The 15,142-nt window shown below is 45.4% G+C and overlaps 1 protein-coding gene across 1 annotated transcript in view; it reads left to right on the top strand.

Moving 5' to 3' along the window:
- The first annotated feature begins 5,238 nt into the window (after positions 1 to 5,238).
- Positions 5,239 to 15,142, top strand: part of MAP3K15 (mitogen-activated protein kinase kinase kinase 15) — a 165,864-nt gene continuing 155,960 nt past the window's right edge. The window contains 1 exon segment of the mRNA XM_065411146.1: positions 5,239 to 5,557. Within this exon segment, the coding sequence (XP_065267218.1) occupies positions 5,239 to 5,557 (319 nt within the window).

Raw genomic sequence — 15,142 nt, forward strand, 5'->3', positions numbered from 1 at the left:
ATTAGTCTCTTTCCATTGTAGATCAGAAACTGTACAGTAAACAAACATTTAATGTACACAAAACACTGAAACTAGTGCAAAGCATAGTAAACCGTATTTGAAATACGATTAATTCATTTTAAATGCAAACTAGTAGGCAGAAAAATCTACCATGGCTCCTTATACAGACTTCCCCTCCTCATGGTCTCACATATTGATCAAGTTTTCAAAACAAAATTTGCATGTCTCTCCTTTGGCACAAACATATGAGCATTTTGCCTTCTCTTATTCCAGAGATACTTTCTCAGGCCTTTCCCTCACTGTTTTTTTAATCTCAGAATAGCTTCTGCACCTTAGTTACCCTAAGCATAGGCGTCGTTTGACTTGCGTGGAGGGAGGGGGTAAATTCTGCACCTGCCTGAGTCTTGCAGTTTTGAGGGGGGAGGGGAGCAATGCTCCCTGCCTCTCCCCAAACTACACCCATGACCCCAACTTAAACAAAACATAATACAGATTTTGTTTTTTAGCAGTGAAGAAAAGGCCTAAGGGCTAGAGTCACAAAGAGCATTCCAATGGTCAGTATCACAATGACTAGTTTTTAGGGACCAAGAACGTCTCAAGAACACCAGCTGTGCTTCACAATCTTGAGTTAGGTGCCTAAGCTTCCTATACAGTGAATGGAGAGAGAGAGAGGTGGCTCAGAGTGAAATCCACAAAAACCAGCATGCTAGGCAGGGAACTCCCTAACACAGCCAATGGAAGATTGCCAACCAGAGGTTTGTGTGCTAGGCACCGACCTCTGAGGAAGTGGGTCTTATGTTCCCAGTGCAGGCAGGCACCCAGATCTGCCTGGAGATCCATGAATGGGAACCCCACTCCTGGAATCAGGCAGCTAAACTGTTTCTCCAGAGAATGAGCTAGGCAGGTGTCTAACTCCCACAAAACAGCCACAGGAGGTGGTACCCACCTTGTAACTTCTATTGCAGTGGTTAGAGCATTCACCTGGGATGTGGGAGACCCCTGTTCAAATCCTCTCTTCCTCTCTCTGCCTGAGGCGGGAATTGAACCTGAGTCTTCTACATCACAGCTGAGTGCTCTAACCACTGCAATAGAAGTTATAAGGTGGCTAGTGACCCATCTCATTGTCCTCCAGTGAGATCCACCTATTGGCTCAGGCTCCACTCACAAGATACGCATTGCCATCTTCCCTGGTTTGTGAATCCTTAGGTGGGATACAGGCACCCAGATGTCTAGAATAAGGCAGCAGTGTGCATGCTCAGGGCAGAAAATTAGGTACCTAAGGAACTTTTACCCTGAAAATGTAGGTGCCTAAAGCATTTGGCAAGAGTTTGGGAATTGAGGTAGAGCCTTAAATTGGGATGTAGACACTTAAACCTTTATGAATCTAGCCCTAAGTCTCTATAAAGAGGAACAAAGAGGACCAGGGAATTATAGACCATTCAGCCTAACTTTGATACCTGGAAAGATGCTGGCACAAATTATTAAACAATGAATTTTTAAGCATGTAGAGGATAATTGTTCTAAGGAATAGCCAGCATGGATATGTCAAGAACAAATCATGCAAAACCAACCGAATTGCCTTCGACAGGGTTACTGACCTAGTGGATAAGGGGAGAAGCAGTAGATGTGATATATTTTGATTTTAGTAAGGCTTTTAACACAGTCCCACATGACAGTCACATAAGCAAATTAGGGAAATATGGTCCGGTTGAAGGACTATATTCAAAGAGCAGTTATGAATGGTTCACTGTCAAACTGGGAGGACGTATCTAGTGGGGTCCTGAAAAGGCCAGTCCTGGGTCCAGTACTATTCAATATTTTCATTAATGATTTAGGTAAGAATGGAGAATATGCTTATAAAATGTGCTGATGACACCCAGCTGGGGGGGGGGAGGGGGGGACTGCAAGGGCTTTGGAGGGTAGGATTAGAATTCAAAATGATCTTGACAAACTGGAGGAAATGGTCTGAAATAAATTCATTGAGGACAAATACAAATACAAAGTACTACATTTAGGAAGGAAAAATCAATTGCCAAATACAAAATGGGAAATGACTGACTGATGCATACTGCAGAAAAGGATCTGGAGGTTACAGTGAAACACAAACTAAATATGAGTCAACAATGTAATACTGTTGCAAAAAAAGCAAAAATCATTCTGTTATGTAGTAGCAGAAGTGTTGTAAGCAAGACCCAAGAAGTAATTCTTCCACTCTTCTAAGCATTGATAAGGCCTCTTCGGGGGTACAGTGTCCAGTTCTGGGCACCACACTTTGGGAAAGATGTGGACATTTTGGAGAAAGTCCAGAGGGGAGCAACAAAAATGATTAAAGGTCTAGAAAATTAAAGGTCTGACAATACAAGGAAAGATTGAAAAATTTGGATTTGTTTAGTGTGGAGGAGAGAAGATGGGGAGGGGGGAGATAATAGTCTTCAAGTACATAAAAGATTGTTTTAAAGAGGAGGGTGATAAATTGTTCTCCTTATCCACTGAGGACAGGACAAGAAGTAATGAACTTAAATTGCAGCAAGGGAGATTTAGCTTAGATCTTAGGCAAAACTTCCTGTCAGGGTGGTTAAGCACTGGAACAAATTATCTAGGGAGGCTGTGGAATCTCTGTCATTAGATGTTTTTTAAGAACAGGTTAGACAAACACCTGTCAGAGATGGCCTAGATAATTCTTAGTCCTGCCTCAGTGCCAGGGACTAGACTAAATGACCTATCAGGTCCCTTCCAGTCCTACATTTCTCTGAGTGCTCCATTACTTCACTCCTCCTCTCTGGACTTAAAACAATCAAATGGGGGATACACTTGAACTGTACAACATTTAAAAAAATATCCAACAGAGGTAAAAAGCCTGCTGATTAATAGTGTGTTAGGGAAGGACTCCTGCAATCTTCTATGGTTGCCCAGACTGACAATGTCTAAACTAAGGTCAACTTTACTTCTGAACGAGAGTGTGTACGCAGGGGTTTAAGGTGCTGTAATGTATGTGTTGTAACTTCACACCTTTAGTGTCTCACCATATAGACATGCCCTTAATAAGGGAAGGGAATAAGGGAAATTGAGGGGGGTGGGGCGGGAAAGCCTCTGTTAATTCCTTTAGTTTAAAATGCATTAACTGGTTTTCCATGGCACCCACACAAATGGGGGGCTGTAGGCACGCAGACACACATACCTCTGATGGTGAAGGAGCAGTGTTAGGCACACAATCAGTACCAGAGTTGTAAAGCTCTGAATGATAATGCTTAATGTGACATCTGAGTCAGCATTACAGTCTGTGTCCTTAGCATTAAGAAAACGTGTGTTTTTATTGTGGGACAACTAGCATGCATTAGCTATCTCCCTCAGAAAACAGTGGAGACATGGCACTTTATTTTGTCAAAAGGGAACCAATTCAAAGGAGTGACAGGATAATTCATTTAAAAAAATCCTTGATGTTGGCAGTGCAAAACAGTAAACCTATCAGAATGAACAAATCACTGAAATGCATCATAACAAAATATGTAGCATACATAAAAGGCTATGAAATTAAAATATTCAACTAGAAGCATAAACAACTCAGTAGAAAAAAAAATCAACATTTATGTAAGCAACTAACAAAGTAATAGAAGCACTTCAGTGCTTGCAAGATGGGGAATTACAGAAATAAGTTTTCAATGTGAGAGGTAACAGCAAAAGTATGCAGCTATTATGCCCTAAAGGCTCAGAAACAAAAAGGCAAATTAAAAGAACCCCAAATGTATGTATTTATTTTAATGTCATGACTTTGGGATGTAAATCACATGATGTTTGAACACTTGTTGCCAACCTATCTCTGGGTTGTATGCCTATATTATGTAAAATCGACAGTAGAAGTTTACCTTTCAGAAGGATTTCATACCAAGACGGTATAGTGTCCTTTGGGCCAGATTTTTAAAAGTATTAGGCAACTATTGGGATTTTCAAAAGCATCTAGGTGGTTTCACCCTTTAAAAATCTGGCCTGTGGTGAATATTTAGGAACCAAGTTCTACACACAAGTGGCAACATGTGAAATACCACTGTGGTATTGAATAGAGCAGAAACCACTTGCCAAAGGCAATCCCCATTGGCAGATCAAGGAAACTTAAAAAGTTTTGACACTAAAGCAGGAAATCAGCCACCCTTAAGGTCACATGATCCCAAAGAATAAACTTGTGTATTACAAAAATGAAAAAAGAGCAAAAATGTAGAATTAGAAACAAACGTTGCCATACACGCAGGAAGCGCTACACGGAACTGTGATTGTTGAAGCTCTTCCAACTATTAATAGTTTCAGTGATTATTTGCTATTAAAATGTCAGTTAAATGGCACACGCCGCCCATCTGCACAAGGGTAAGGCTGGGAAATGCTGAAGTGCTCCGGGTAATGACAATAACACGTGAAGGGGTAAATCATTTAAGGGAGCGAAGCTGCGTTGCCGGGGGCTCCCAGGAGCCAGGCCGGGTCCGGGTCCAGCGCTGAGAACAGCCGCTCGGGCACGTCAGGGAACCGCTCGGAGGCGCTGCGGACACAGGACCGGGATTCTCTAAACTCGCGTCTGGCCATTAGCGAGCCGGGGGCTGCATGTGAAATGTTGCCCCAGCTCGCGGCTCCGCACGCTGGGGGTGGGTCGGTGGGGGGGAAGAGCAGCCTAGTCTGGGCGCCGCCCTGGGAAGCGGGGGCTGAGATGGGGCAAAAAGCCCCGCGCCCTGTTTTTGCAGCCACTGCAGCGTCCCGGTCTGGGGTTCCCCCCAATCCCAGCCGGCTTCTCCGCTGCCCCCCGCCCGGCAGCGCCCAGCCCCCGCTCTCAACCGCGGCTCCTCCCCCCGGCTCTAGTACTGCCCCTGGGCCCCGCCCCCGCTCCCAGCTGTTTGACCCCCTGTGCTGTCTGAAGCTGCAGCCTTCGCCCGGGGAGGGAGCAGCGGGGAGCCGACTTCTCCCCAGCGCGGGCAGCGGGCGGCGCCGAGGGCTCGGGGCGCTCAGCAGAGCCCTGGGCAGCTCCAGCTTCGCCCTGTCACAGGCGTGGCCGGGGCGCCGCTGCTCCCTGCCCCTGCGTGACGACTGAGCGCCGCTGCCGGGGCGGCCGCTCTGCGGAGAAGTTTCCCCAACTCCTGCCCCGCAGCCGGGCTCGGGCTGAGCCCCCCCCCCCCCCGGTCACCCTCCCGGGGGCCAGAGGCGCGCGGCCCGGGGCAGGCGGTAGCGCCCCCATGTAGCGCGGGGCGGCGGGCGGGCGCCATGGAGGGCAGCGGGGGCGCCGCGGCGGAGCAGCAGCATTTCCTCAGCGGGGAAGCGGAGCAGCAGCCCGGGGCCGAGGCGGAGGCGGCGGGGCCGGGAGCGGAGGGCGGCGTCCCCGCCCCGCGGCAGCGCTCCCTGCGGGCAGTGTATGTGCTGAACGACAGCCCGAAAGCCGGGGCCGGGGCGCGGAGCCCGGAGGCCGGGGCGCTGCAGTGCCTGGTGCGAGCCTGCGAGGCGCAGGGAGCCCAGCTCACCACGGTCAACTTCGGGGAGCTGGACTTCGGGGAGACGGCGGTGCTGGACGCCTTCTACGACGCAGGTGAGCTGGACGGAGAGCAGCGCCCGGGTTGCCGCCCTGCGCCCAGCCCGGGGAGCAGCCGGGTGGCGGGGCAGCGCTGGGCACAGGCGGGGCTAGCTCACTGGGGGCCCTAAACGGGGATGCCCCCCCAATACTAACTACGTTATTTCCACAAGCCAACACATAGCCAGACCCAGCAGTACTCAGACATTTGTTAGAAAGTCCACCTTCAATAAGAAAGGGGGGGGGGGGTAATCAGTAATTCCAACAATGGCTACTAGCCAAGTTCATCAGGGTTGCAACCCCCTGCTGCGGTGTCCGTAGCCTCAGTTTTGCCAGAAGCTGGGAATGGGCCTCAGGGTGGGGCTGGATTGCTGCATGATTGCCTGTGCTGTTCATTCCCTCTGAAACATCAAGCATTGGACACTGTTGGAAGCAGGGCCAGACTAGGATAGATGGACCCTTGGTCTGCCCCAGTATGGCCATTCTTCTGTAAATAAATCAGATTCCTTTTGCCGCCAACCCCCCAGACCTGCATGGGGCCCTAACAGTTTCTTAGGCTAGGTCTACACTACCCGCCTGAATCGGCGGGTAGAAATCGATCTCTCGGGGATCGAATTATCGCGTCTCGTCGGGACGCGACAATCGATCCCCGAATCGACGCTCTTACTCCACCAGCGGAGGTGGGAGTAAGCGCCGTCGACTGGGAGCCGCGGAAGTAGATTTTGCCGCCGTCCTCACAGCGGGGTAAGTCGGCTCCGATACGTCAAATTCAGCTACTGAATGTGCGTATCTTGCATTTCCTCTGTACTAGGGGTTCTCAGACCTTTTCATTGTGTAAATCTTTTAGAGAGATTGTCTCATGGACAGCTCCCTTCTGATAATCTTGCAGACCACCTTACCCACTCCCCCCACCTTTTGTGATTCCTAATATCCTTGTGGCAGCTATTGCTTCCATGGCAAAGTGATGTTAGGACAACGTTTAATGTACTGTAGTTGCATTTTAATGAGATTTAGGAGCTGGAAGGAGGAGGAAACCTGACTAACCAGCTTCCTGGAAAGTACACGTGCTCCATGAACCACAATCTGGGAACGTCTTCTGTTACACTGGCACTGGATTGGAGGAGTGAGGGCATTTGGTAATGGGACATAAAACCTGTCTTTAGGTCACCTAAGGGGGTTAGGCATTTGAGTTTCATTGAAATTCAGGGGATTTGGTCATCTAACTCCCCTCCTTTAGGCTCTTTTTTTTATACCCTAGCCATAGTGTTTTAAGAAATTAAATACGATAATCTGGTTTAGCCTTCATTTTCTAGGACCATCAATCCAACACTGCACAAAGAAACTGAATTTTACTTTAAAAACAAAAAAATTATAAAATGCTGTATTAAAAAGCCTGTTGTCACTCTGGAAACAATCTCCCAGAAGTCCCTTCTTTCTCGAGGTGGGGGGAAAGCCAGACTGTGTAAGCAAGGAAGACTGGATTTTAGAGGGGCACAAGTGGATTTAAATTTTCAAGAGCTTACTTAGCAGTTGCTGAATTTGTGAATCCATAACATGATTTAAAAAAAATTATTGTAGAGTTATTTTATTTAATATATTGCTTTAAATGTACTTTTCATTTTCTCTTGCTTTACATTATCTACTTCTGAGAGCTCCCATCCTTCTGGTTCTGATCGAATGCTGCTGATATTCCAGTTGGAAGTAGCCAGTGCTACTGTTCTTTAAAAGGGCAAAGATGTTATTGTTGAATGATTCGTGGCATCCTAGTCCATTAATGGTCTAAATTAAGGAGGCCATCATGCCAGTGAGGTGCGAATAGGCCTGTACCACCTCCATTTTTCTAAGCCTATTAAAAATTCTAATAACTATTGTTTCCTTCAAATCATATTCACCCACTCCGTTTATTTTTGGTATCTTTGTTTTCATGACAATATGCCGCAGGGAGTTGAAGAACTGCAAACTGATGCTGCATCTCCCATCTTATGATTTTTATTATAAATAAAATATGCAGTGATGTGTATAAGCCATCAAATATTAATTTTTAAAATAACAAGCAGAGAAGGCAATGGGCACAAAAAGAAGGTAGAGAATTTTCTGAAAGATGGGTGGGGAGTTTTCCTTGGGTGTTGGAAAGACCTCCTTCATTATGGTATAGAATAGAGCAGGGGTAGGCAACCTATGGCACGTGTGCCGGAGGTGGCACGCGAGCGGATTTTCAGTGGCACTCACACTGCCCGGGTCCTGGCCACCGGTCCGGGGGGCTCTGCATTTTAATTTAATTTTAAATGAAGCTTCTTAAACATTTTAAAAACCTTATTTACTTTCCATACAACAATAGTTTAGTTATATATTATAGACTTATAGAGAGAGACCTTCTAAAAATGTTAAAATGTATGACTGGCACGCGAAACCTTAAATTAGAGTGAATAAATGAAGACTCGGCACACCACTTCTGAAAGGTTGCCAACCCCTGGAATAGAGCATGATCCTCTCAAATGCTGAGCCATATGAGAGAGTAACCTACAGGGCAATAGGGCCAGTTGACATTTGGCAAGCTTGCTCTTGATTATTTGGAATGCTCAAATCTAGTTTAAAATATATTAATTATGACATGTACAAAACATTGAGCACCTTTCTAATTCTGCCCAGTCTATCCTTTTCTCTTCTTTTTTGCCCTTTTGAGAGTTACAGTTCAACCTTCAAACTACCACTAACTACAAAATAAAGTTATATTTTCTACACTATTTACTCCATATCCTCTCTTAAAGGATGGGGATGGAGAATCTGTAATCATATCTGTTGTCTGTATGTCATGTCGTTCTGTCATCTTATTAATAAAAGTTAGAAACCAAAAGAAATTAAGCTTCCAGAGTGTAAACTGAGTAAAATAAAGTATTGTTATTGAAATAGCAGCATGGACATACATGGGACTTCATAGACAAAATACTCATCTCTGCTTTTAGTGTTCTGCATTCTAATGTATTCCATTAGATCAGGAATAATGTATTCTCATATTGCACATAATTTGTTGGTTTCCCACTTCCTTTGTTTATGTCCTCTTTCCTATGTACTTCCACTCTTTCAGTCTTCCTGCTCTCCCCACTCAGTATTTTGATCCTCTGCATTTCTGAGCTATCCCAAGAAGTAGATAACCTCATTCTTTAAAAATAAAAGTTAATGGCTACCTGCCTTTCATGTGACTCATCAGGGGACTTAAGGAATGGGCAGCACGGACTCCTGAAATACCCTAGCTACTTAAATGCACCCTCTCCCAGAACTCCACCCAAAGGTGTGAAGCTTCTGCTTAAGGTTCAACTCTCTCAGGGGCATGCAACAGCTGCAAAGCATATAACAGCCTCTGTGCAAAGTGTGTAATACATTAATGCTTGCATTGTCTCTGTCTGGTCTGTACCTGCTACAAGCCCTGTCAGCAGTGGTGGATCCACATACATATGGGCACTCATGATACAACTTATGGTTTTCATAAAATACAACTTCACAATATCAACCAGAATTTGTAAATTGTACAACCACATTCCCAATTCATCAGACCTTGTTCCTAGAGAAGATGGACCTGAGGTGAGTGGATCCCTGACTAAAGAAAAGGGGGTCTTCACAATCCCAGTGTGGAGTCCCCTAATTTGCTTCTGGGGGCAGGAAGGCCATTGGGACTGGGTTTGGCCCAGTATGAAGTAGGCTTTAGAATAAGCACATATATCTGAGACCCTCAAGAGACACTTCGGATCAGAAGGTAAGTGGTTTCTGTTGTTGTAAATGGAACACAAGTGTCAGGGCTGGTGGATTCAGGCTTGGGACAGACATTTGTGCAGGAACACTAATATCCCTGGAGAATTTCAAGGGGATAGGAAAATGGCTATACAGTGACTGTATCCAGGAGGACATTTGACCCTATCCTATGATCAGGATTTAGTTGCTGTTGGGTAGGATGGAACACTGAAATGATAGTAGCTGTGGCTAAACATTTGTCTTACTCAGTGGTGCTAGGCAGTGACTGTGGCCCCATATCCAGTCTCTTAAGGGACGCAGTGAGGCAAAGCCAGGCATCACAACCCAGAGGGAGAATTGGCCAGAGGGGGACTTTTCCTTCTCTGATCCCAAACTTTTGTGAGTGGCCTATGTCTAAAAGGACACCTCATCATGCCAGGGGAGAGGTTCTGGGCAACCAGGAAACCCCAAGGAAAAGAGCTAGGTAAAGCACAGTGGTGCAATGTAATCTGGACCCCACAGTGACCTCCATCCTGAGATAGATGCTGAGACCATACCTAGTAGGTCCAATTTTATTCAAAGCCAGGATGATGCCATGTTCTGTTGGCTCTATAGATGACTGGCTCTATAGATGAATGGGGCACTGGCTGACCCTTTCCAGGATTTCAGTATCCCTAGTTGAGCTTCAGTGGGACATCCTGGTAAGGGTTGTCTGGGATACCCAGAGGGGAAGATGCTGACCTCTGCTTATTGTTCCCAAACTGTACCAGAGATAGGTATTGAATCTAGTCCATGATGAGCCGGGGTGAGGCCATTTAGGAGTAGAGCACTCAAAGAGGGGTGCCAGACTAATTCTTTTGGCCAGTAGTCTACCAAGAGGTAAAGGACTATTGCATTTCCTGCTCTGAGTGCCAGTTGGTGGTATTTAGGCTTGCCTATAAGACTCATTATAGTCCTTCTCCTGCTGGTAGGTGCTCCAAGGATTGAGGTGGACCTGGCGGAACCTCTAGAGACAAGTTTGAGTGGTTGTCAGTTTATCCTAGTAATTGTGTGTTATGCCACTTGATAGCTGGAAGTTGTGCCCTTTTACTTGGCATCGGCACAGAAGATAGCTAATGAATTACTTAGAGTATTTTCCTGATTAGGAATGCTGATGGTGATTTTAATAGATTGGGGCACTGCATTCATGGCCCTACTAATCCAGGAGGTATATGCCCTCCTTAATATATGATAGGTAAGAACCTGTGTGCAACCTGCAGATAGACTAGCTAGTAGAGCACTTTAACAGACACTGGAGGGAATGCTACAAAAAACGGTGACTACCAAACCCGAAATTGGGTTAGTATGCAACTGTACTTAATGTTTACAGTCCAAGATATCCCACAGTCCTTCCTGGATTTCTCACCATTTGAGTTGTCATATGAGAGACAGCCCTGGAGTATTTTGGACCTCTCATAAGAGGCCTGGCATGAGCAAGGTACCACAACCCATAATGCAAACCAGTATGCCTTCTATCTATGGGAACGACTCGATTCCGCTCCAGTTAGGGGTAATAGAGTCCTAGAGGAAATGGTGCAGTCTGACTTTGCTGGTCCCTATCTGGTTCTGTACTGATTTCAGGAAGGAGAATGTGATTCCTATCCCATGCCTTAGGTGGGTGAGATGTTGGATATATTAGGAAAGTCTGGGTATAGAACCAATCTGGACCTCACCAAAGAGTACTGGCAGAAACCCCTTGGCCCCGGAATCCAGGGATATAACAGCATTTGTCACTCCATTTGGACTGTACCAATATCTGGACCTTCCATTTGCTCTCTATGGGGCCCTGGACACATTTCAGCAGTTGAAGTGAAAGCACCTTATCTGTCACCAAGCACATGCTGCAGCCTATCTTCACAGCCTGAAATGGACTCTGGTGTGGCACCCATTCTTTCCCGGGCTGATGAGATTATCATTGCTTTTGTAACCAAAGCTGGATTGGTTTTCTGTTTCAATAGGACCTCATTTTCCTCCCTTACTCTTTTCTTCTCCACCTGTCCCAACAGCTTGAGATTTTCATTTTTAAATCTAAATGTTTTCTCACCAAAATTACATTATGAATTAATGTCATACCCCCTCTGATATCAGAAGCATGAGTCAAGTTGAAAAAATGCAAAACCCTGGTATGATGCATCTACCACGTATATTGTCGTTCAAAGGGCCCGCCCTGTACATAAATGGCACCCCAGGTGAGGAGCATCTTCAGTCCCCCCCCCCCCCATTTGTTAAATGGCTGAATACTTCATTTTTATTGCATTTGCATTTCACAACTTTGCACGATTTGCATGCATGATTTATCCCTCTCATATAAGACGATAAATTTGCATGCTAGGATCTGTAAATCTGTATTTATTCATGCCATATGTGAGCAAATAAAAAAATTAATTTCCTCTAAACTTATTGAAACTTTTTAATTTTAAGAATAACTGAAATGTACTAACATCAAGAAATTGAACTGTGCACCAACATTGGGTGGACCAGTATTAAATAGTGTCATAATAGGTGACAGCCTTAGAATGTTAACCCTCAAAGCTATCCACACATTAGGAAAAGTATCCCTCAGCTCTGCATCATGAATTAATTGGAGAACTTGGAGTGGCAAAGCTCCTGTGTGGCAAAATGTGACGGATGTTGTCCAATTCGACATAAAGTCTTTATCAATGATGTCCGAACATTCCCCATGTATCAGTGTCTGGTGAAGGTCCATACAATTGTTCAAGAGTGTTTTCCTGTCTGCCAGCACCTTACTAAGGTCTTTTCATGGTGCTTCATTTGTCCGAAACTCTTCAATGGACACTCGAGCAGTGTCAACGAGTGAGCAAAAAAACTCCTTGAATTTTTCTTCCGAGCTTCCCATCATCTCATCTCTGCCCTCGTAACCAAACAGTCTCTTCTTCCGATGAATATGAGTTTCCTTGAAGACAGGCTCAACTCCTAAGTTTTCCACCATTTCTTTGGCAGTAGTGATGGCATCTTCAAATCCATTGTCTCTGTAGGCCACAACGAAATCAAGACAGCTTCTCATCGAGGTAGTAGTGGTCACAATGTCCGTGCTTACAGCATTTACTTGGAACAGGATATTGTGCCAAACCACAATTGAGACCAGAAATTTGAAGTCAGTGATCTGATTTGCCAGGCTTTGTGCCTCGTGTCGCATTCCGGCCTTGGCTTTACTCAACTGTGCCAGTTTCATCAGGGCATCATAAATCTCAGTCACTTGGTACCTCACTGGCCTTACACTGTCCATGCTGCTCTCCGAGAAAGTGTTATTTAGCAGCTTCACAGCTTCATAGTCAGATTTGTAACATTGTCCGTGAGGATCTTCCATCTGACATACGTCTGACGAAGTGGGTATTCACTCACGAAAGCTTATGCTCCAATACGTCTGTTAGTCTATAAGGTGCCACAAGACTCTTTGTCCCCATCTGATAGTGATGCTGAAAACAGGATGTATATCCTTTGCCATACTCTGAAGAGAGATACTGAATCTAAAGAAGATGATGCTGCATCTAATACAACCAGGTTGAGGGAATGGCAGCCACAAGGCATGAAAAAAGCTCTTGGATCATTCAGTGCAAGGATCCTTGTCTGGACACCACTGTTTCTTACCTTCACGTTCATGCCATTGTTGTTGTAGCTTTGGCCGTGGCAGTCCTGAAGCTTTATTTTATCCTCATTCAGAACATTCATAAACAGTTCTGTTAGGCCTCTTCCAGTAGAGTCATCTACAGACCAGAAACAGATAAAGTTTTCCTTTACTTGGATACAGTCATCCTTGTCCATAAATCTTACTGTATATGACATCTTTTCACTGTGACTAATGTCAGGAGTGCAGTCCATTATTATGGTGTAGTACTTGCTGAGCTGCATCAATATGTTATCTTCCTTGTCATAAGGTCAGTCAATTAGTTTTGAATTGTTTTGCTGCAGTAATGGTCCATAGCTTCTTTACAAACTACTCGATGTAGGTGCTCACGCATGACATATTTCCCAAGCAGCTGTACCAAACCGTTATGTTCCATGAACAATTTATCCGATGAGCCCCAGAAACCTAAATTATTCTTTGCAAGGAACATGGTAATTGAGATCAGATACTCGAGTACATTTCTCTAACGTTGGGTTTCTACATCAATAATGCACTGGTTTTCTGCGTCTATGCATTTATTCATCTTGAGCCTGGACTCCATCCATTTGGAGTAGGCTGTAAAATGGCTGGGTGACTTTTCATGTTGCTTTAGAGCATCAGTTAAGTTATGCCAGTAATTGTACCCAGAAAGTGCATGCAACGATTTGGCATTCTTGTAAAATATTTCGCAACAAAAATAGAACACTTTGTCAGTTGATTTTGAGTAAACTAGCCAATGCCAATTCAGTTTCTCACCATTTTTGAGCACTGTTTTGTAGTGTTGTTAATGTTCATTAACTGGAAATGTCATAGCCTCGATTTTGCCCAGCTCATTCAAAATTGTACGATCAATATTGGCAGAGTTCAGGATCACTGGCCATAAAGCAGGATCTGAAGTATCGATTTGTGGTGTGCAATTTTGCTCACTGCTCTTTGTCGTCATGCGAGGCTGATTCTTCTTTGAGGCTGATTCTTCTTTATCATTTCTCTCTTTTTCATGTAAACCAGATTTTTCTGTGTCATTATTCTCCTTTTCGTGTGAACCACATCCTTCTTTATCATCATAGAATCATAGAATATCAGGGTTGGAAGGGTCCTCAGGAGGTCATCTAGTCCAACCCCCTGCTCAAAGCAGGACCAATCGCCAACTAAATCATCCCAGCCAGGGCTTTGTCAAGCCTGACCTTAAAAACCTCTAAGGAAGGGAGATTCCACCACCTCCCTAGGTAACCCATTCCCTTTACGCCGCCAGGAAAACTGGACGATTCTCCATCACTTTCCTCACTTTTCCATTCCTTATCTTAAATCTGCTAATTCCTTAGTAATAGGATTCCCATTATTTATGCTTTTCTTCTAATTTTTTTCTGCACTGGGACGTTTGCTACTACCTAAAGCCTGGTCTATGTTGTTCTGTTTCATATACTTTCCCACCAAATTTGCCCCTTGCTGCAGACTAGATTGCAATTGAGTTTTTTGCTTCCTGTACTGAGTTCCCAAAGTTGCTGCCCCAACACCCCCCCTCGTGGCTGGATGTGGTGATGCAGCATCTTCTACCTCAGTTTCCACAAACTTCTTTTAGCCTACTTTGGCCATAGGAGTGTCCTGGCCTCCTGCCAGACCACTTTTGTAGAGTCCTGCTCCTTCCAGGGCCACGGAGTCCTTTACCAAAGTTCAAAAGACATGTAAACCAACCCTTCAGCCTAGCTGGGCTCAGCTGGCAGCCATCTCATCGCAGGTGTGCCTCTGCTGCTCCATACTGTTAATCCTGTCTAACCAAAGGCTTCTGTGCCTTAGGCTACATCTACACTACAGGGGGGGGTCGATTTAAGATACGCAAATTCAGCTACGCGAATAGCGTAGCTGAATTCGACGTATCAGATCCGACTTACCCTGTTGTGAGGACGGCGGCAAAATCGACTGCCGCGGCTCCCAGTCGACGGCGCTTACTCCCACCTCCGCTGGTGGAGTAAGCGCGTCGATTCGGGGATCGATTGTCGCGTCCTGACGAGACGCGATAAGTCGATCCCCAAGAGATCGATTTCTACCCGCCGATTCAGGCGGGTAGTGTAGACCAGGCCTCAGTCAACCCCAGAGACCTGCATGCTCTTCCTCTTGCTCCGGAGTTCAGGCAGGCTACCGCTCCTCAGGGCACATGCCTCCACTCAGGCTTCCAGGTTACACCTGGAATCACCTGTCTGTTCAGCCTTCTTTCA

The sequence above is a fragment of the Emys orbicularis genome, chromosome 1 (genome assembly GCF_028017835.1).
Source record: "Emys orbicularis isolate rEmyOrb1 chromosome 1, rEmyOrb1.hap1, whole genome shotgun sequence".
NCBI classification, from domain to species: domain Eukaryota; kingdom Metazoa; phylum Chordata; order Testudines; family Emydidae; genus Emys; species Emys orbicularis.